General features: G+C 61.5%; 7 protein-coding genes across 7 annotated transcripts; 4 read left to right on the top strand and 3 right to left on the bottom strand.

Annotated features, from left to right (window-relative positions):
• Positions 1-1480: 1480 nt before the first annotated feature.
• On the top strand, positions 1481-2720 carry BXZ73DRAFT_96377 (uncharacterized protein; the record flags this gene model as incomplete). The annotated part of the gene is made up of 5 exons (XM_048027058.1): positions 1481-1983; positions 2083-2143; positions 2221-2406; positions 2471-2599; positions 2682-2720. The coding sequence occupies 5 exons, from the start codon at positions 1481-1483 to the stop codon at positions 2718-2720; spliced, it is 918 nt and encodes a 305-aa protein (XP_047883377.1).
• Positions 2721-3062: 342 nt separating this feature from the next.
• On the bottom strand, positions 3063-5615 carry BXZ73DRAFT_86879 (thiamine diphosphate-binding protein; the record flags this gene model as incomplete). Its single annotated transcript, XM_048024337.1, has 10 exons — positions 3063-3097; positions 3157-3286; positions 3346-4049; positions 4099-4360; positions 4417-4445; positions 4500-4737; positions 4798-5036; positions 5219-5311; positions 5364-5500; positions 5566-5615. 10 exons carry the CDS (start codon positions 5613-5615, stop codon positions 3063-3065), a joined length of 1917 nt encoding a protein of 638 aa, XP_047883376.1.
• Positions 5616-6736: 1121 nt separating this feature from the next.
• On the top strand, positions 6737-8559 carry BXZ73DRAFT_86878 (uncharacterized protein; the record flags this gene model as incomplete). Its single annotated transcript, XM_048024336.1, has 3 exons — positions 6737-6753; positions 6923-7501; positions 7569-8559. The coding sequence occupies 3 exons, from the start codon at positions 6737-6739 to the stop codon at positions 8557-8559; spliced, it is 1587 nt and encodes a 528-aa protein (XP_047883375.1).
• A 3277-nt stretch (positions 8560-11836) lies between these two features.
• BXZ73DRAFT_86876 (homogentisate 1,2-dioxygenase) lies at positions 11837-14946 on the top strand (the record flags this gene model as incomplete). Its single annotated transcript, XM_048024335.1, has 14 exons — positions 11837-11854; positions 12848-12942; positions 12992-13058; positions 13115-13161; positions 13217-13283; positions 13337-13617; positions 13669-13723; positions 13776-13806; positions 13862-13993; positions 14051-14129; positions 14188-14492; positions 14564-14635; positions 14697-14768; positions 14837-14946. 14 exons carry the CDS (start codon positions 11837-11839, stop codon positions 14944-14946), a joined length of 1431 nt encoding a protein of 476 aa, XP_047883374.1.
• A 355-nt stretch (positions 14947-15301) lies between these two features.
• Positions 15302-16744, bottom strand: BXZ73DRAFT_96373 (uncharacterized protein; the record flags this gene model as incomplete). Its single annotated transcript, XM_048027057.1, has 5 exons — positions 15302-15345; positions 15399-16021; positions 16058-16383; positions 16449-16531; positions 16582-16744. The coding sequence occupies 5 exons, from the start codon at positions 16742-16744 to the stop codon at positions 15302-15304; spliced, it is 1239 nt and encodes a 412-aa protein (XP_047883373.1).
• Positions 16745-17186: 442 nt separating this feature from the next.
• Positions 17187-18515, top strand: BXZ73DRAFT_86875 (uncharacterized protein; the record flags this gene model as incomplete). The annotated part of the gene is made up of 1 exon (XM_048024334.1): positions 17187-18515. The coding sequence occupies one exon, from the start codon at positions 17187-17189 to the stop codon at positions 18513-18515; it is 1329 nt and encodes a 442-aa protein (XP_047883372.1).
• Positions 18516-18861: 346 nt separating this feature from the next.
• On the bottom strand, positions 18862-20849 carry BXZ73DRAFT_96371 (PLP-dependent transferase; the record flags this gene model as incomplete). The annotated part of the gene is made up of 9 exons (XM_048027056.1): positions 18862-18957; positions 19041-19223; positions 19305-19447; positions 19493-19537; positions 19592-19871; positions 19926-20296; positions 20358-20482; positions 20542-20662; positions 20723-20849. 9 exons carry the CDS (start codon positions 20847-20849, stop codon positions 18862-18864), a joined length of 1491 nt encoding a protein of 496 aa, XP_047883371.1.
• Positions 20850-20883: the final 34 nt, after the last annotated feature.

Genomic DNA, 20883 nt, shown 5'->3' with positions numbered 1-20883 from the left:
CGCAGCGCAACGTGCAAAGCAACGCACAACCGTACCCACGAAGGGCACCCTTGCACGACCGCGTTTGAGCGCAGAAACGCCACGACGGGCGGGTCAAGCGAACTCTGCGGCTCCCGTTGTTTCAAGCCCAGTGCACACGTCGCCGCAGGGATATTCTCTCACCTCGTTCGTCAAGGCAGAGCCGCCTGCGTCGTGCGCGAGCCCAGTCACGAAGCGAGAGTCGTCAGTCTCACACAACACTCCACGTGCGAAGCGAGAGCCTCCCCCCATGCCCGCGAGCCCACATGTGAAGCGGGAGGCGTTGTCGTCGTCCAGGCCCCCGCTACCGTCATCGTACGCCTCATCCTTAAGTCATTCCAGTCCTCCTGGCCCAGGCATCGGCGCGACGCCGTCCACGCACCAAACGACAGGCGCGAAGCGGCGGCTGGGCATGGGCCGAGCGACCACGGGCTACGCCAACAAGAAGTTCAAGCCGCTCGTGCCGAACAGCTGAGGTTGGCGGTGTTGTTCCTTCTTAGCGGACTGGAGATACTGGACGGATCTTGGTTTTATTATGCCGGCTATCGAGTTGCTCTGTACTGCATGCGCTGTCGTAGTCCTGTTGTGTCACATATGTAGTTGTAGTCCGGTACATGGGGTCGTTCCACGTTTCTTGGTGTTATCGCCTCGCGACCTTCTCCCCGCATTGTCCCCTAGAGTCGTTCTCGATGATCGCGCACGACACCTCCATCGCCTCGTGGCCTCCGCGAGGCAGCGCCGGACGTTGCCCTCTGCATCCACAGCGAGCGGATTCCTCCTTTCCCTCCCACGTCCCGCTTCCTGCGACGGCGCTGCGCCGTCCCCACTGCAACCCACTCCACCAGACGGACCATGGAAAGCGCCGCCCCTACACTCGCGCGCGCCTCCTCGCCTACACCCACCGCGCCGTCACCTGCTCGAGCAGTCGCTGCAGGCAGGCTATCGCGCGGCCGCGGGCTGGCGATACTGTCGACGCGCACCGTCACGGCGGCTGATCGGCGCTGAGCTCGGCGACGAGGTAGGCGTGGCACGCGGTGAGCACGGGCCCACGCGCGGGCGCGGGGAGTTGCTCGAATATATTGCCGCCCAGGCCTCTCCCCACGCTGCTGCCTCCACCCCCCCGCCCCGTGCGCTCCCTTCCACAGACTTGACTTTGCTTTCGCCTTCCACCTGCACCTACACCGTTCACCCTCCCAGTCCCCGGATCGCACACCCGCCCCCCCGCACGTCCATCTCGCCCCCATTCCGCGCAGACGCGATCCGGACGTACCGCACTTGAGCTTGATCTGCACCTCCATCTCCGAGATCTCCATCTGCCTGAGCACCTCCAGCGCAGCTCCGAGCCCACCGCCCTCGCCGTGCCCGCGTTGCACGCCTCCGACTCTCCGTCCACTTCCCCCCTCCCCCCGCAGGCTCCCCTGCAATGCCACCCCCAACGACAACAACAACAGCGACGGCCACCATGCCCCGCAAGCCCCGGCACTCGCTCGAAGTCTTCGACCGCCTCCTCGACCGCGCCTTCGCCCCGCGCCCCGGTCCAGGCCCAGGCCCCGGTCCACTCCCAAACGCGCTCTCGCTCGCGGGCGAGTCCGCGTCCGCGCGCGCGCAGGCGGAGCTCCCGCCCTCGCCCACGACCGCCTTCTTCTCGCCCGTGGACCCGGGGAGCCCGGTCCCGGTCCAGGACGACGCCGCGCTCGAGCTCGAGGCGGTCTGGGAGGAGGTGCGCCGGCACAAGGCGCGCGCGCTCGCCGGCGCGCCGTCCAAGGTCAAGTCGCTCGGCGGCGGCGGCGGCGGCGGCTGGACGGCGGGCCCAGGGCAGGGCGAAGACGCGCACTCGCCGACGAACACGCTCGTGCCGTCGCCGACGGGGGAGGAGAAGATGCACGTGCACGTGGGGCTCGGGCTCGGGCTTGGGCCCGCGGCGGGCGAGAAGGGGCGGAAACGGCTCGCGAACCGGCGGTCGAGGTGAGTGGCTTTGGCTTTGGCGTCGCCGGGCACACGCACGTCGCTGCCCGCGCTGGGGGTGCCGTCCTGTGCGCGCGTGCGTGAGATCTCAGTGCTCAGCGCCGACCGCGTCCCCGGCCTCTGCAGCGTCAACTTCCGGGAGTCCACAGACGGCAGGAATGTGAGCCCCCTCCCACTCGCTCGCTCGCGCGGGGACCTCCTCCGGACGTCCCTCCCTGACCTCCGATCCCTGCGCAGATGGCGATCACCTTCGACCTGACGGGCGTGAAGAAGCAAGACATGCACGTCAGCTACCGCGCGAACCGGCTCATCGTCAGCTGGCGGCTCGACAAGCTCGCGGAGCGGCACGAGGCCGGCGTGCTCGTCCGCGAGCGCGAGGTCCGCAAGTACAGCCACACCATCCCCCTCCCCGACGGCACCAAGGTGCGTCTTCCTCTGCTTCGCCGCCCCGCCGCATGGCCATGCGCGCGCTCACCCCCGCGCGCAGTTCGACGAGGTCCGCGCGTCGAGGGACGGCCCCCGGCTCACGCTCACGGTCCCGAACATGAGGTGCACGCGCGCGGACGCGGAGGAGAGCGAGCGGCCGCCGAGCACGCAGAATATGCCCGACATCGACGTGCGTGTCCTTCTGTCCTGCCCTGCCCTCTTCGGGGACGGGTCGTCTTTCCCCGCTGACGCCCACGTCGCCCTTCACCCAGGCCGCATTGTCCGCAGTGACAGAGTTTCACTCCTGCTAGCGAGCGGGGGTGCGAGAATACAGGCGTCGACGCATCGCAGCAGTACTTATTACCTGTAAACCACGACCCACGATTTGATACGATAGACACGGATGCATCCTTTATTTTTTCTGGTAGAACTGAGGCGGAGAACGTGGACAACACGCTCGCGAGGACAACTTGCCCCATCAGGGCGATTCTCAGTGCTCTGAACACATGCATATGAAGTGCGGTTGGTCAGACGGATCCATAACAGCTCGGCGGCACGTCTTCCGTCAATTGATTATGTATTGATACACCGCAGGTACAATCCGTTGAGCACTTCTTTTGCACTGTATCTTACAAACGCAGTCCGACCATGCTCTATTGCGCGAGTTCGATAATCTTTTTCATGATCGCTGAGAATTCCCGACAACAGTCAGCACATGCCGTCCCTCGAGCGAATAACGGGACGTACACTCGGGGTCGAGGCCCTGGTGGGGGATCTGCTCGCTGAGACCACCGCAGCCCTCCTTGTGGGTGCCGATGTGGTCGTAGCGGGGGATGAGACCGCGCTTAAGGAGCCAGGTCCCGAACTTGGAGCCCAGCTGCGAAAGTGGTGAGATCGCGGGTAAGCCACCTGACGTCATCGAGATCGAGCACGTACCCCGGTATTCTGGTTGAGCGACTCCGCGACAAGAACGAACTTGCTGGCGCCGACCTTGCGGATCGCGTCCTCGTCGATGATGTTGAGCGTCGGCTTGTTCACCAGCCCGACGTCGATGCCTTTCTCGCGACAGCGGAGCACGGCGTCGTAGGAGCGGTAGAGCATGTCGCCGTAGGAGACCACGTAGCCGGCACTGCCCTCGACGATCACTTCGTCCTTGCCGGGCACGAACTTGTAGCTCTCGTGCTCGAAGTAGCGCGAGCCGTCCGTGTTCAGGATCCAGGGGACTTTCGAGCGCGTCGAGAACACGAAGCGCATGCCCTTCTCGAAGAAGACACTCTTGATGATCGCGACCATCTGCGCCGGGTCCGCGGGGAAGTACATCCACGTTTGCGTGTCCGCGAGACCGTTGTCGGCGAAAAACGAGTTGATGCCGAAGTGGCACGTGTTGTCCGCCATCTCGTCCACGCCCGAGTGCGAGAAGTGGCACAGGACGTTGCAGGAGTTGAGGCGAGCCATGGTGATCTCGGAGATGACCATCTCGAGGAACGCGGAGAAGGTCGAGAAGACACCGAACTTGTCCTTGTCAAAACCGAAACCCGCGGCCGCGCTGAAGTTTCCGCGCTCCATAATACCAGAGGGGACGAAGACTTCAGGGTGCTTCTGGTGAATGACCTTGAGACCGGTCGAACCCTCGAGATCGCCTACAGCACAATGAGACACCGATATTCAAAATTACCCCTGATTACTCACTGTCAATGACCATGACCTTTTTCGCGGCCTCCTCCTTGGAAATGGTATCAAGGACCACGTTCACCGCCTCACCGAACACGACGCGGTTCGCACCGACCTCCTTCGAGGAACCCATGTAGGTGTAAGAGACCGAGTTAGGCTTGATGTTGTTGAGAATGTTCGCCGCCATCTCGTCGGGGTAGCCGCGGGACTGGAAGTACTTCAAGGCGCCCTTCACAGGGATAACATCGTGACCGTGGGTGCTGCCCTCGATGTCCGGGACCTGAGAAACCAGCCATCAACATCCCAAAAATGACCCGTGGAAATGCGGGTACTCACGCCTGGCGCCATCTTACGCTTGCAAATAACTGCCAGACATGTTAAGCACTGGCGACTTTCCCACAGATCGACTCGCAACTCACCGGCAGCAGGACCCTTGTGGGAGATAATCTCGCAGAGGCCGCTCCAGAGCTCATCGAAGCTCTCGCCGTTAACGGTGACGACCTTGAGGCCATGTCCAGCAAGCGTCTTGCTGATGTCATATCCCTTCAGATATTCCGAGGGGTGGCCAGCGATGGTCACGTCATTGTCATCGATGATGAGTTTGACGTTGAGACCCTGAGCGACAGCCAGACGGGCGGCCTCGGCATCATTACCCTCCTACAGTAGCGTGGAATCCTGTGAGAAATCGAGCGCGAGGATGAGTGAGGGCTGGCGTACTTGTTGAGAGCCGTCGGAGCCGAGCATGAACACGGTCTTGTCCTTATTGGCCAACGCGACACCGTTGACAAACGGCCAGACATGACCAAGACGGCCAGAAGAAAACTTCACACCCGGTGTGAGGCCGAGCTCAGGGTGGCCCGGGAGTTTCGAGTTTGCGGCGCGGTACTGGAAGAGGTGCTCCCAGGGAAGGTGGCCCTCGAGGGCGGAGACAAGGTACTGGGTAGCGACGCGGTGGCCTGCAGTGTAAATGCGTGTCAGCAAAGCAGTGCTACGACACAATACGCGTATATATGCTACGCGCGACATTTAGGGCATTTACGTCAACGGATGATATCACCACCCTGCGCATGGAGTCAACGCGCGCGGAAGGTGGGGAGAGCTTCTCCAGCTTGTGCGTTTGCGGAAAAGGATCACTTACCGGCCTCATCAAAGAGAATGGGGACATAGGTGTCCGAGTGGTTGAAGAGGGATAGGAGCATGGTCACCTCGGGAATGGTGTCGTAGGCACCGCCTAGAGAAGGCGGGTGAGCGATGCGTAAGCTTCAGAAGTGGTGGGCCCATACCAGTGTGCCCACTAACGCCGCGCGCGGCACCAGTAGCAGTAAACAAGACAATAGCATCGCGCAGGATCTGGACGTTGTTCTTCAACGTGGCGCGCTGCTCCGTCGTGAGCTGGGGCTTAGAAGGGTCAAGCTCCAGCCTGGACGAAGTAAACGATGAGGATCGCGTCAGGAGCGCGCGTGCAGAACGGGAGCTTGCACGCACTTCTGGAGCTTGCTCATGTCAATAGGAAACTTCGCGTCTGCGCCCGCCATTACGATGAGCTGTGTATGGAAGGGTGTATGCGGTGGTGGGGAAAAGAGAGAGGAGGGCTGCGTGAGCTGATCGTAGAGGAGATAAACTGGGGGCGCCCGGCATCCCACGCCCGCGGGCCGGGAAGCCGGGCTCTCACTCGCGAGCCCGTCCTTCGCGCGGTCGCCGCTCTTGGCTACCTAGATCTGACGCTTTCCCATTGGCCTCCATCCTGCTCGACAGCCATTGGCTGGTGTGGATACACCAGGACACTATCCTCTTGGATCGAGAAGACTGGCGCAATGAGGAGCACTGGGGTACGACGACGATGACGGAGTCGTGAGAGGCCATGCCGGACTTGCACTGGAGAGGACGAAAGCGGGGATGTACGATCTCCGGGCTGCTTCGGGGCACTTCGGAGACGGGTTGAGGGCGCAGCACCGGATGCGGAGCGAGTGGCCGAGCTGGAGCCTGGAGGAGTGACGCCATCGCGTTTTAGGCGGCCGCTCGATCGGGCAGAGTGGATCGCCCAGTCTGTCCCGCCAACGACTCGTTGGCCTGCGTCGACCACCTGCATCCATCCTCGGTCCTTCCTCCGGCTGCCTCTCCCTACATATGCCCCCCTCTGTCCACTAATGGCTCTCGTTTTCTTCCCTACCCCCGCATCCTCCTCCCATCTGTCCCTAGAGGCTCGTACACACGTAAATTTGCTTAGGGTCCGTCGTTCAACATGCCAGCACTCTACAGAGCTCGTCGCCCTCGACATTCCGACCCCATGGTTCTCACTCTCTTCCTTGTCGCCGTCTTTGTGCTCGCCATCGTCGAGGAGCCGATCCTCGTCTCTGGAGTACGGCATGTATCCATCTCGTCCTTCACCACTCTCAAGAAGAAGAAACACGAGTTTCGTAAGTGGCCTCTCATCTATACCTCGCTCTACAGCCCTGACCGGTAGCTCTGATCCGCCCCCAGCGTTCCCAGACTTTGACAAGTACATCCATTCCCAGACCCTTTCTCCAGAGGATTTCGGACTGGGTGAGTCCCGCCGCTCAGGCACCGCCCAATTCTCGCCCCTCATCGCCCTTCCCTTCTCGTCCACTCAGGTGCTCACGGCCAGCGGGCGATCGTCGTCGGGGATACTCATGGAATGAACCACTCCCTCCAGTAAGTCCCGTACTCTGAGCTGCTGCACGTTCGTCGGAGTCCACCTGTCGGCGCTCCGGACTCCGTTCCGTGATTGGCTGCGAAGCGCTCCCAGGGTACCTCCCCGGTTATGGGCTCCCCTCGCCCGAAGTGCACGCCTCCACGCAGCAGCTCACCCGGTTTCTTGCAGCAACCTCTTGGACACGGTCCGATACGACCCCCACAAGGATACCCTCTTTCTCGTTGGCGACATCCTCGCCAAGTCCACCGAGGCCGGGTCTCTCGCCATCCTCGACTTCTTCGCACAGCAAAAACTTGCATGCACCAAGCATCGCCTCGATGCAGCGGGCCGGTCGACCAGGCACTCCTCATGCAAGCCCGTCTACGCTGTTCGAGGCAACCACGACCAGATGATCGTCCAATGGCGCGCCTGGCGGGATTGGTTTGAGCCTCTGCAGCTCGCACCGCCCTCACCTTCGCTGTTCTCGCGCTGTTTCTCCGCTCCCTCCCCATCAACGGCATCATACGATATTGGGAAGCCCGTGGGCACAGGGTCTGAGTTCCTCGCCCTCATCGAGGATGAATGGCTTCAGGACCGGACTACCGACCCCACTGGCGCGGGTTCGGACGTGGAAGAGTGGATTGAGGTCGCTCGGAAACGGGCCCATGGTACATGGCGTGCGGACTGGTGGAAGCGCATTCCGCGGCCTGGCAAGGGACGCACCTCGAAGGACTGGATCATGTTCGGCGACCATTACTGGATTGCTCGGTGAGTTCTTTCACCCTTCTTTTGCGCGCTCCGTTTCGAAGGAAGCTCATGCGGTTCGGGCATGTAGGGACATGAAGGCGGACCACGCACAGTTCCTCTTCTCTTTGCCGCTCGTCATCCACGTTCCTTCGGAACACTTCTTCCTCGTGCACGCCGGGCTCCTCCCATTCGACCCGAGACGCCCGTCCACCGACAAGCACCAGCCCCTCGCTCACCTCCCCATCTCCGGCGACGATGACGAAGACTACTCCGACATGCCCAAAGAGGCTTACGACTATCCCCTTCTCGACATCTCCTCCCAGCGCGATCCCCCACCCGTACGGCTCGACGACGAAACAGAAGAGCTGCGCGTCGTGCAGGAACGCTCCATTCTCCACGACGTGCCCCAGAACCGCGACCCGTGGACGCTTCTGAACCTGCGTGGCGTCCGGAAGAACGGCAAGGTGACCCGCGAAAGCGACCAGGGCACGCCGTGGGCCAAGATCTGGAACACGCAGATGAAGCGCTGCGGCGGCTTCTCAAACGCGTCCGGCGGCGCCGACGCCGGGGCCGCGCTCCGGCGGAAAGGCCGCTCGGGGGACCGCGATGAGTGGGAAGAGGACGCGGGCGCGGGCCACGACCCGCTGCCGTGCTACCCCTCGACCGCCGTCTACGGACACGCGGCGTCGCGCGACCTCGACGTCCGGCGGTGGACCGTCGGGCTCGACACGGGCTGCCTGTACGGGCGCCGCCTCACCGCGCTCGTCCTCTCGCGAGAAGGAGACGAGGCGCGACGCCCCTTCTCTCCCTTCGACGACGAGCTCTACGACGACGAAGGGCCTGACGGTGACGGCGACGAAGACGGGGCGGACGGCGACGACGAGGACGACTGGAACACGGAGGGCCCCTTCGGCGACGTCAACGCGCGGCACGCCCGCGTGGGCCGCGGTGCCGTCGCGTCCGGGTCACGACGTCCGCCCACGACGTGGACGCGGCGTATCAAGTTCGGGGACCGCGACGCAGACATCGGCGCGAAGCTCGTGAGCGTCAAGTGCCCGAAGGTTGCGGACCTCTCGTAGGGGATTCTCCGGGCACCCGTTCGAGCCCCGAGAATCAGGCCTGTGGTGCTTCGCGCCCGGGGCTTCGACGCGCAGGGTCCGCCGTGGCGCTTGGTGTTGATCGCCTTCTTGCCTAGACTCGAGGACGTAGCGGGTGCGGGCCTCACACGCCGCGCCTTCTCTCATGCACTTGGATTCGGCGCACGCGTATCGTACGTTTCGGGCATCTACAACACAGTAATTTATACACAACACGACACCTCCTGTAGCATTTACATCCACGTTAGATACCTCTTTTGCACATACCGTGACTGCGCACCTGTAGCTACATAGCACACTTCCAATTCAACTCCCCTCTAGAGGGCTGCCAATACAGTACTTATCTTCATCCACACCGGCCGATGTTAATCGAGAGAGACGTTCTAGTGCGAGCTACGCTTGTACATGCAAAACCTAGAATGGAAAAAACGAACACTAGTCCATGGCTTCCCTGCACGAAGGCGGGTGGTCTCGAAGGCCACGAAGAGGCCTGCACAGTCAAACGAATGCGGGATACCCGCCGTCTCCAAGCAGGCTCGTACCTAGCACTACGAAGATACTTAGGGCCTGGTCGGCTGCCCGTGGGATGGGCTGTGGGATGGGCTCCCGCGCCTACCGAGACGGGCGCGAACCCATCCCGAGCCCACAGCCCATCCCACGGACAGCCGACCAGGGTCTTGGGCAGATCTGGCACGAATACATCATCATCAACGAAGAGGCCTACGCCGTAGTACTACCTCGGGGGCTTTTGTGCCACTCATCAAGCAGTGAGTGGCGCCCGTGCAATGATATGGCACAGCTAATAAATATAGAGCGAAGAGAAAGAGAGAACAGTCGAATGTGGGCCCGCATAGAAACGCATAGGGAGGTGTGGGCGCGGTTGTGTGAGCGCGGAGGAGCGCGGAAGAGGGGAAATGCTATGACGTGGCTTATGAACGTTTTGGCAGATCTTCAGATCGAATTTGGCGCTGGGGCCTTTACGCAAGAGTTCGAATCCTGCCTCTGTCCACTTCACTACTACTTTCGAGATCATCGTGAGGGTGCTCGCGTGGGCCGTGTACGGCAGGTGCGCTTTATCACTTAGAGACTTTAGTTTCTTGCGCCTGACCCGACGCCGTAGTATACGGCAACGAGCACTTCCAGCGGGGCACCTTCCGCACCCCGCACCCTCGTGTTCCGGGGTATGAAATAGTCGTCGAGGTCGTCACCATCCCGGAGGGCCACGCCATCGGGTGGAAGCTCGGCCAACGTGTCGGAGATGTACACAGTATATATGCAACCTCTGCCGCAGTCTTTCAACACCGGCGGTGCACGTCGATGATGTGCTCGATCAGCGACATAACCACACTGTTACAGATATGAGGCTATCACATCACGTTACCCCATACGGCGTCGTGCGGGTAGCAAGTGAATCTCAGAGGATGTGGTTCTGGCGCCCCTCGTGAGACCGGATTGTCGGGGAACCACGCCCCAGCAAGAAGGGGGTTGTCTATGCGGCCCGTGAGCCAGTCAGATGACGCCCTGAATTTCAACACAGATAGCAGCCCAAGTCCCCATTCGCCGAGGCGGGAGAATGCACGAGGCCGAGGCTAAGCAAGCTTTCCGTTCGGCTTCTTGGTCAGTATTACCGTTGAGACCGGGGTTTTCCATGGACTGGCCGATGACTTCATACACGAACTCCGCGTGGGGCCGATAAAGATTGTCGCATGTTGTGACTCTGTGCGGCTGTCGACATCGACGATAGTGCGGCCACGAAGATTGGCTGCAGAAGCTGTAGGGCAGGACCACGTCAATCGCGTTCTCGGCCCACCAATGAGCACGCCTCTACCAGTGCATGACGCGCCCGAGAACGCGCATGGAGGACCGGGAATAAAAGCTGGTAGTAACGACCTCTTCACGATATCGAGCCTTCCCTACAGTCCCCCGCAAAGAAACGACAGTTGCACCAATCCACAAAATGACGCAATACCTGGAGGCGCCTCCTGAATCCTACACCGCCTGGGCGTTTCTCGAGAAGAACGGCGACCTCACAAAGATCACCGTTCCCTGGAAGGACCCCCTGGCGCACGAAATCGTCGTCAAGGTCCTCGCTTGCGGCGTGTGCGGCAGGTGGGTGCTCGCCATCGCTCTGCACGCTGTCGCTGCGTCTGACATCGCTGCCACTCCGATGCAGCGACACACACGTGTGCCAGGGCACCTGGCCCATCAGCTACCCGCGCGTCCCTGGGCACGAGATCGTCGGCGAGGTCGCCGCAATCCCGGCCTCTGAGCACCACTGGAAGCTCGGGCAGCGCGTCGGCGGCGCGTGGCATGGTGGCCACTGTCACGAGTGCGAGCGGTGCCGCGAAGGCGACTTCGTGACGTGCGAGAAGGAGGACATCAACGGTGGGCGAGGCCCTACTCGCCTTGGTGCTTTGGCGGCACGCACTGACATGCCCGCGACAGGCGTCTTGCGCGACGGCGGGTACTCGCAATACGTGACCCTAAGGACCGAGGCGGTCGTCGCCGTTCCGCCAGAGATGGACCCGGCCGAGGCAGCGCCCTTGGTCTGTGCTGGTATCACGGTATTCAGTGAGTCTTCGCAAATGAACACGACGAGTGTGGATGCTCACCGTGTACACCAGACTCTCTTCGCCACATGGACATCAGGCCACCCGACTACGTTGCAGTCCTCGGAATTGGGTGAGAACGTGCTTTTCGTTCGCTCTTGCCACGTATTCATTTCACCCCTGCGCGACTCAGCGGTCTCGGACACATCGCCATCCAGGTCGCGAAAGCGATGGGATGCCGTGTCGTCGCTCTGGGGCGAGGGCATGCCAAGGAGGACCTCTCGCACCAGTTGGGCGCTCACGAGTACTTTGACGGCTCCGAAGTGAACCTGGCGGCCGAGCTGAAGAAGCTCGGTGGTATGAAGGTCATCATGGCCACCGCGCAAGACAACAGGGCGATCGAGAACCTCATCCCGGGGCTGGCCATCAACGGGACGCTGCTGCTCCTTGCACTGGAGGCGAGGCCTATTACAATCAACCCTCGTGAGTGGATATTGATGTTGTTGTTGTTGTGCGGGGGAGATGCAGCGCTTACCGGGCCCTGCGGTATGTTGTAGTTCACATCATCAACCAACGTCTGTCCATCCGTGGATGGGCGGTGGGCACTGCGAAGGACTGCGAAGAGACGCTTGCCTTTGCGCTCGCCAACGACATCAAGCCGATGATTGAGAAGTTCCCGATGGAAAAGGCAAAGGAGGCGTACGACCGCCATGGGAACGTTCGGTTCCGTGCGGTGATTATGCCTTGGGTGTGAAGTCCGAAACCGACTTCGCCGTCGGTCGATTCACGGTAGAAAGCAGGGCAACCAATGTATGAGGAATGGCGATTGTCAGTGCTAGTGAGTTTGGACGTGGGAGGAGAGCGGAAAGCAGACGTGCAGATTCACAGGGCCGGACTTTGTTCGGATAATGCCTAATCGGAGTCTGAATATGAGGCGTACCATGTGCGGCGTCACAGTTGCCGGCGTTGTACCGGCCCTTCTAAGGCGTCCTCTTTCTGCCCCCAACAACTCTTCAGCATGCGTTGGTGACAACACTTCATTCGTCCGCAATCGTTCTCACGACGCCAGCTTCAGGAACTCTGATTGCGCTGTGAGAAACTTCGTCCGATACGGTACTGGTCATTCAGCTGACGGCCCCCTGTAGTATATAGCATGCGCCTCCATCCTGTCCCATGTCATATTCGTCAGATGAAACCCGCCTCTGGTTGTGCCACGGAGACGCTTAGCGCAGGCCAGGTGGTCACGCGGCGAGCGGACCTTGCACGCAAGGAGTGCGGCCAGTGTTAACTGAGGTGCAGCGGCCCGCCGGTCTCTGAACTGTGTGCATCCGACATCCAGGCGCGATAGTCGGCGGCCGGGACAGGAGACCACCGCCCACGGGATGTGCTTTTGGGCGAGGTCGGTGGGTCCGGTATGAGAAAATACGGCCCAGTGAAGACCCAGTGCGCCGCCCGCGTAACTCTCTTTGTCATGTCGCTCCAACTGCAGGTCCCTTCCGCCGTCAGGAAGTTCACTTTAGCATAAAATACTGAAGCAGGCGCGGTGCGTGCATATATACCGCCATCCATTCATGACAAGGCCGCCATTCCCTTCAGTTCTTCACCTCCTTATCATACTCCTCTGCCCACCTGTTCTACGAATACAAAGATGGTGGGTTCTGCAGTATGTTCGGAAGTTAGATCAACGATCGATGTCGTTGTAATGGATGTTTTCGTTGCAGGCAAGTGCCCAAAGCACATTCTCTGTCCCGCAAGACGTGAAGGATCCATATCGGTATCAAGTCGGATTTGGCAACCGCTTTGCATCGGAGGCCATGTACGTAATTCCCATGCCATAAAATGTGTCTTTCGTAACTTGTTGTCAGTCCTGGTACTCTTCCCTACGCTCAGAACAACCCCCAGAAAGTGAAATACGACTTGTACGCCGAATCGGTAAGTCTCTTGTTCCTGAGACGCGCATACACTGAACCTATGGTCCATACTCGCAGCTCAATGGTACTCCCTTCGTGACACCGCGCCGCGATAATCAATCTGCGTACGTGATAGGCGGGCATGCTCCTGAAATTTCACTCTCCAACCCCTCGTTACAGATGGATATACCGCATCCGCCCGTCTGTCGCCCACCAAGGCTTCACTGAGCTTCCTGACAATCCTGATGTATGCGCCCGCAAACTTTCATCACCACTGAGCCGGCTAATGAATAACCACAGCTGGAGTCCTGCTTCCTTCCTCTGAACCCGAAAGTCCACTTCAGCCCGACCCAGCTCGCATGGTACCCCCTCGACATCCCCGCTGATAGCACCAAGGTTGACTTCGTCGCGGGTCTGAAGACGCTGGGTGGAAATGGCGATCCGACGCTCCGGGAGGGTCTCGCGGTGCACATCTACGCTGCGAACGAATCGATGGACAAGAAGGCGTTCGTCAACAGTGATGGCGATTTCCTGATCTTGCCGCAGCAAGGGCGCCTTGATATTCAGACTGAGTTCGGGAAGTGAGTAGCCCTCCAACGCGTCTCTCGACATGCGCTGATGAAGGTCCACAGGCTGATGGTGCGGCCCGGAGAGTTGGTCGTCGTTCAGCGCGGCATCAAATTCAAGGTATTGCTGGCGGCCGAGCCTTGCTTCCAAGCGTCTGCTGACAACTGCATAGGTTGGACTTCCAGATGGGCCAGTGCGCGGATGTAGGCGTTCTTGCACCTCCCCAAGGTCTATCAGCGACGCTGACTATATGCGTAGACATCCTCGAGGTATTCGGGTCTCACTTCGAGCTTCCCGACCTTGGCCCCCTGGGCACGCACGGCCTCGCCAACCCAAGGGACTTTGAGAGCCCCGTCGCAAGTTTCGACATCGATCAGTCCGCGTGGGAGGGTGCGTTCTGCGTGCCGCATTCAACTGCGCCCGCGTGCTGAGACTCCTCGCCCACAGTCGTTTACAAGGTCGGCGGCAAGCTCTTCATCTGCAAGCAAGAGCACACCCCCTTCGACGTCGTCGCCTGGCACGGCAAGCGAGTCCACGCCTCCGCCTCGCCCTCGTTCCGACGCGCTGACCCGATCCCCACACAGCTACGTCCCGTACAAGTACGCGATGGAGAAGTTCATCCACGTCGGCAGCATCCAGCGCGACCACATCGACCCCTCGATCTTCTGCGTGCTCACCGCGCGCTCCAAGACGCCCGGCGCGCCCCTCGCCGACTTCCTCATCTTCTCCGGCCGCTGGGACATCGCGTCCGGCACGTTCCGGCCCCCGTACTACCACCGCAACTGCGCGACGGAGATGATGGGCCTCATCTACGGCGACTACGGCGGGCGCTCGGACCAGTTCGCGCCGGGCGGGTTCAGCTTCGAGAACGGGTTCTGCCCGCACGGAGGTGCGTGCCCCCTCGCGACCGCGTCACGGTTGAATTCGAAGCGGGTGCTCACGCGCGGTTCGGACGCCCAGTGTCGTACGACGAGTTCAAGAAGGCGACCGAGGCGGAGCTGGGGCCGATGCGGGTGCACGAGGGCACGCTCGGTGAGTGCGTTAGCTGTGAACGCGCAACGGTGTCGTGACGCGGATGGACGACGGCGCGCAGCGTTCATGTTCGAGTCGAGCATGCAGGTGACGATCACGGACTTCGGCATGAAGCGCACCGGGAAGCTGCACGGTACGTGTGCCCCTCGGGACGAACTTCATCTTTCGCGCGGGCGTAGCGGCTGACGCGGTCCTCGACAGAACACGAGCCGAAGATGTGGGACGACCTCAAGGGCCAGTTCATGAACCACATCGACCAGGTCAACGCGGACCTCAAGGCCGCGGGCCTTCCCCCTCTCGAGACGCAGTGAGAGGTCTCGTGGCTTCGAGATTGAAAGTATGGCAGGAAGACGTTAAACGTATGTATCACCATTTGCACAATGCCATCCGAGATTCTTCATCACGTCGACGACTCGGAGCGAAGTTCCCGCCGTTGCTCAACGCTTGCGCCGCATTCCACGGGACTGGACGAGTGTGCATCCGGCTCGCTTTATCGGGATGCCTCGGCGTGGCAGCGAAATGCTGCATCGGGGAGACCGACAACCAGCGATATGATGGGGACAGGGCACGTCCGCTCCCAGTGTGTGTTCGAGCTTGCCAGTCGAGGGACCGGTCGAGTTCGCGACCTGGATGAGGTGGGCGGCGTATCTTTTCTCACAACATCTGCTACAGGATGCCGAAACTAAGCGTACATTGGGGGAGCACCATCACTGCATAAAGTGGAAAAACGGCGAGCTCGGCATCTCCGATCCACGACGCTTACTATGCAGCATCCCGCGAAGGGCGAAACACGCCACCAGCTTCTTCTTGTGTTCGTCCCACTTCCCGGTCCGTACGAATCTCCCGCCCCCGCACGGCGTTACGCGCCTTTCATCCGCGCCCTTCGTCTTCACGGCGTACAACCCACTGTGCTCCATGTTCTCTCGCCACACGCGCGCCGCCTGGCTCGCGAGCGCCCAGATCCACCGCCGCGTCCTGGCCATCGGCGGATGCTTGTACACCTTGCACAGGTACAGCATCCAGTCGCCGTCATGCGGAGACAGCTCCTTTTCGGCCATCTCCAAGTTCCTTCGCCACTCTCTAACCGGTGTTGCACCGGGGCCTGGGGGCAGCCTCGATGCCACAAACGCTTTGTACTCGGCGCCGGTGGGGAGCGGCCATCCAAGAGCGATGACGCGCGCGCGAGCATGCGGCTGGAGTGTGGTGAGCGCGAAGCGGCGGAGGGTGCGGCAGGTGGAGACGAGCTTGACGAAGGATGCGTCCGACAAGAAGGGGAACAGCGCATACAGGATGTCGTACGGTTGGCGGCAGATGATGTCGGTGGCTGGCGTGAACGGTTCTTCCGGAATACGCGCGGGGTCGACGGTGGGGTTGAATTTTGGGAACCTGGAGGGGAAGCACGAATGTCAGAACACGAGATACCGGAAGAGCAAAGGAGAGGCGCGCCTGTCAGAACGGTCGGCCGTCCACTGGAGTCCGAGCTCTTTCCACCGAGCCCAGTCGAAGGCGAGCATTCCAGGGCCGGAGCCTGGAGACCACAGGGACTCGAGATCGACACGGTCACCATCCAAGCCGAGAGCGCCTTCGTAATCTATGCTAGGCAGTCGGCCGGCACGAGCCCCACCTGCAGGCGGGCCTAAGAACTCATCGACAAGAGCTAGGTCAGTGATCTCGTCATCGTCGTCATCGTCGAGGAGGTCGAGATGGTGGCGGAGGAGGCCAAAACAGCGATTGTGCATGACGGTCATCTATAGGCGCGGGCACGAGAGAAATGAGATGAGGTAAAGCGATTACCAGGAGGGTAGTGGCATACCGTCCGGTGGGTGGCCTCATCCTCCCACTGGCAGTTGAGAATGATAGGCAAAGGGACATTTACTCCGCCGAAAGTGTTACTATCTTCGAAGGGATGAGGGGGTGCGGACGAAGGGATGCACTGAGAGACCTACCGCAGAATTGAAGGGGGACGACGAGACCTGGAGTGGTCCCAAAGCTGGTGGCGAACTTGAGGTAGTCGAGCTGGGCGGGAGTGAGAGTGCCGTTGGGAGGCCAGCGAGGACTGATTGAGACAGGGCTGGGGGTGAAAGGCAGACGACAGAGTGAGCACGACATGGGGGCAGGGAGGAGCGTGCGGGGGCGCAGGGAGCGGGGGCCTGGTTTATATTTCGAGGGCTCACCTACGGCTGGCCGAGTTGGGGCACAATGGAAGGCGGAGAAGATAATCGTTGGTTGCAGGCCTGTCCGTCCAGCCGCGCCCACCGTCGACGATCTAGCCGCGACGCGTGACGTCACGCGTTCCTTTGCGCGTCGGGTGACGGTCATGCCCATCGGGGTCACGCCGACGGCTTCGACTGGAGCGCACAGCCCCGGATGCGTCCTTGCCCGCTCCCCATGCCCTCCCTCTCGACCGCCTCGCGCTCGCCGCTTGCGTCGCCCATCCGCTCCCTTCTCTCGTCGTTCTCTACCTCCGCCCGCTCCCCAGGTGCGTCCGCTCATTGGTGGCATCTGCATATCCGCAGCCGAGCTCATCCGCTTCTCTCCAGCCCGGCGGCCCATGCCCATACTCCCTCCGGAGCTCCAAGACTACATCCTCGACTTCCTTGCAGCAGACAAGCCCACTCTCCGCCAGTGCGCTCTCACCTCCAGGAACTGGCTTCCACGGGTCCAGCATCTTCTTTTCCGCTCTATCTACATCGACTGGTCCAACTGCAATACTTTCACCCGCCTCCTCGACGCTCATCCCGACCTCGCCATCCACATCGCCACGCTCGAGATTGAGGGTGCGTTTGGCATATTCTCCAATGACCGCCTTCATAATGCCACCCTCGATGCTTGGTTCCGCGCATTGCCTCCATCCTTCCCAACTCAGCTCAGCAACCTCACAAAACTCGAGCTCGCCCTCGTTTCCCTCGACGCTGAGCTCATACACGGCGTCCTCAGCCGCTTCCCCAATGTATCCCACCTCAGCCTTTGGGCCTGCAAGCTCTCCGGCTTCGCCTTATTCATCGACCTCTTCATCTCCTTGGCCCGCCTCACCTGTCTCAGTATTTCCTTCACCCACGAATGGGAAACAGGGGCGCGCCCTCTCCCTCTCATTCCGCTCGTCGCCGCGGACTCCACACCGCTCCCTGCGCTCACCACCGTAGAGCTCTCCAGCGATTGCGACAATTTTTTCGTCCTTCGCTGGCTCATTGCTCGCCGCCTCCACCACTCAATCGTCCACCTTTCGTGCGCCGGCGTGCCGTGGCCCTCCCTCTACAGCCTCGCTGAAGTTCTCGCCGTGCTCGCGCCAACCCTCCGCACCCTCCGCATCGGCTTCCGCGACCATCACGGCCCCGCTGCGAACCTCGCCGTGGAACCCGCGCCCGCCCCTGTGGCACCCGCCGGCGGAGGCGTGGGCGGCGCAACCCGCTCCGATGGCCCTGGCGGCCGTAGCAGCGGGGACAGCCGCGGCGCCTTCATCCCGCTCACCGCGCTCGAGTCCTTCACGCTCGACGTGCACACGACGCGGCTCGCCGCGGTTCCCTACACCCTCTTCCTCCTTGCGCGCCTGCCCGCGCCCGCGCTCCGCACGCTCGCCTTCGCCGTCTACTGCGGCGAGGCGAACACCGCCGCGCTCGTGCCGTGGCCGCGGCTCGCGGAGGCCGCCGCCGGCGTTGCGCGCGCACGCGCCCCGCTCGAGCGCGTCGTCGTCCGCGTGCTCGAGCGGGAGCGCGAAGGCGGCGCGCTCTTCGAGTCCACGTTCCCCCCGCGCGCCCAGCCCGCGGTGGACCTCGCGGAGATGGAAGGCGCGGCCCGGGCGGCGTTCGGCGCGCAGGGGCTCGACGGGCTCGTCGCGTTCGAGCAGGGGAAGTACAGCGACATCGGCCAGCAGTGGTGTTAATCTGGCTGCGGGCCAGGCGGAGTGGGATAATCGACCGGTGAGTCGTTCTGTCACTTAATTGGCGCTTCCTCGTGGCGCGTCTGTCTTTCGTTGTCGTGGTCCGTGCTTACCTTGTAATCGCATCGATGACCGTCTTTACTGGATGGATTGGTTTCGTGTTCGCCGTTCATTTCGGTCTGCATATGTATCGCTAGTATCTATACATCCCCCTGTTGTTGTTGTCTTCGATTTCAAAGTCGTCTGATAGATTGTAGTACCGCGTACAAAGAATAACGCCTGCCTGTGTAGAGGAATATATAGTCCGTCCACGCATCTACTGTCTCGCCGTCCGTCTCAATCCGTTCACTCAGGGAATCGCCTCCGCCTTCGGAGCCAAGATCGTCTCCTTGATCTCGTCGCAGATCGCGATGAACGCCTTCGCGACGTGCTCGAAGTCGGACATCTGCTCGAGTCCCACACCGCGCCGCCGGACGGGTGGTCTCCGGTCAGCGAGCGGTACGGCCGAGGTCGGAGCGCGACACGCACCTCGTTGTACACCTGCGCGCTCGTTCGCGCCCAGAAGCCGCCGGCGTGGTACCAGTGCCCGGCGTACGTCTTGTGGTCGAAGAGGAGCCGCCGGCGGAAGAGCGCGTCGATCTGCGCGAACGCCGCGGGCGTGTAGACCGCGCCCGGCGCGGGCTCGACGGGGAGCGGGAGGAGGACGTTGCTCTGCGTCGAGCGTTGTGCCGAGCGAGGGACCCGCGCGCAGGGGTGAGCGGAACGAACGAGGCGACGGAGACGAGGACGTACGAGGTTGAGGGTGAGCTCCCCGGAGGTGTCCATGACGTGGGTGCCGAGCAGCGTGGCGAGGCGGGCGGCGCCGTCGCGCGCGAGCTTGTTGCAGTACGCGTGGATCGCGGATTCGCCGCCGAGCCAGTTGCGGAACGCGAGGGCTGTCGGGTCTCAGTGACGGGCGAGGGGAGGGGAGGAGGGCTCACCGTCGGGGATCGTGATGTGTGGGATGGGATCGTGCGCGCCGAGCCCTAGGAATATGAGCGACGGTTAGGACGCGGAGATGATGGATGAAGGAAACGCACATTCGTGCTGGTTGACGAAGTTGGTGCCGACGGCCGCGAACCGCGCGTTGGAGGGCGAGACGTAGTAGAGCGAGGTAGGGAGGGAAGACTTCATAATACTCTGGTTCCTGTCCCAGCCGATTGTAAGGGATACGCACGACATGGCGAGAGGGGGTGAAATGAGATTGAGTACAGACCGCTTCGGCACGTAAAGCACAGCGACCGCCCTCTTCGTGTACAGCCACTTGTAGCCGTTGGAGATCCAGAAGTCAGGTTTTGCCTCGCTCAGGTTGATGTTAGGCTGCAGCGTCAAGCGGTAAGCATTCGTGTCGAGCGTGCATATGCGTTCCCTCACCTCCTGCCCGATGCTGTGCGCACCGTCGATGACGCTCCACACGCCCTCGTCGCGGCATATCGCAACCATCTCCTTCCACGGCATGAGGACACCCGGAATAGACGCGATGCTGTCAATGACAGCGACGATCTTGTTCCCCTTCTCCGTCCCAGACGCTGCCGCGTACCCAAAAGAGAGCGGTGGCACGTCCGTGAAGGTGGTGCCCGCGGCGGCCTGCTTGAGCTCCCTGAGCTTCGCGCGGAAGGCATCGAGCACTTCCGCGTGCGTCCTCGGGAAGTTGAGCTCCACGATGTGAAGTGCGGGGCGCGCGTGCACGGGGCCGTCCGCGAGGAACTGCATCGTCTGCGTGACGGCAGAGAAGGTCGTCGATGCTGCGAGGGGCACGGACCGAGTCGGTCTACAAGTAAGGCCGCGAGGTGAGCTGGGACGGACCTCCGAGGAGCACGTCGCCCGCGTGCCATTCGAAGTTGCGGAGGACGCTGTTGATCCCATGCGTGGCGTTAGAGACGAAGACCACTTCGTCGGTCTCTGCGCCAATAAACTTCGCTACGGCTTCCCTGTTTGACGCCCGAGATCAGCCTGCGCCGGTAGGGGGAAGGGAGGCGTGGTCCTATACCTAGATTTGTCGAGGAGGGGCTTTGCGTCGAAGCGCATGAACCGGTCGGGGTTGGCCTCGATGACGCTTCCCAGCTCGATGGCAGCATAGGTCACAGGAAGCGGTACCGAGCCGTAGGAACCTGCGACATGTAGGTATCAGCTCTGCAATCTGAGTGAGTGAGATGGCAGAAGTCGGTCACCGTGGTTCAAATTAACATAGTCATCTTCGAGTGGAAAGTATTGCTTAAGCTCATGACCAAAGGGCGGGGGCTTCGCAGTCGCATCGTAGCTTTCTCCAGGTGCGGGAGTGCGTTTGATGACAGGCATATCAGGGCAATATCAGGGCGTGGTCAAGCTGAGT

This window comes from Epithele typhae (genome assembly GCF_022376455.1).
Source record: "Epithele typhae strain CBS 203.58 chromosome Unknown BXZ73scaffold_2, whole genome shotgun sequence".
Taxonomy (NCBI): Eukaryota; Fungi; Basidiomycota; class Agaricomycetes; order Polyporales; family Epitheliaceae; genus Epithele; species Epithele typhae.
The sequence above is the reverse complement of the archived record's forward strand: the minus strand, read 5'-3'. Positions and strand labels throughout refer to the sequence as shown.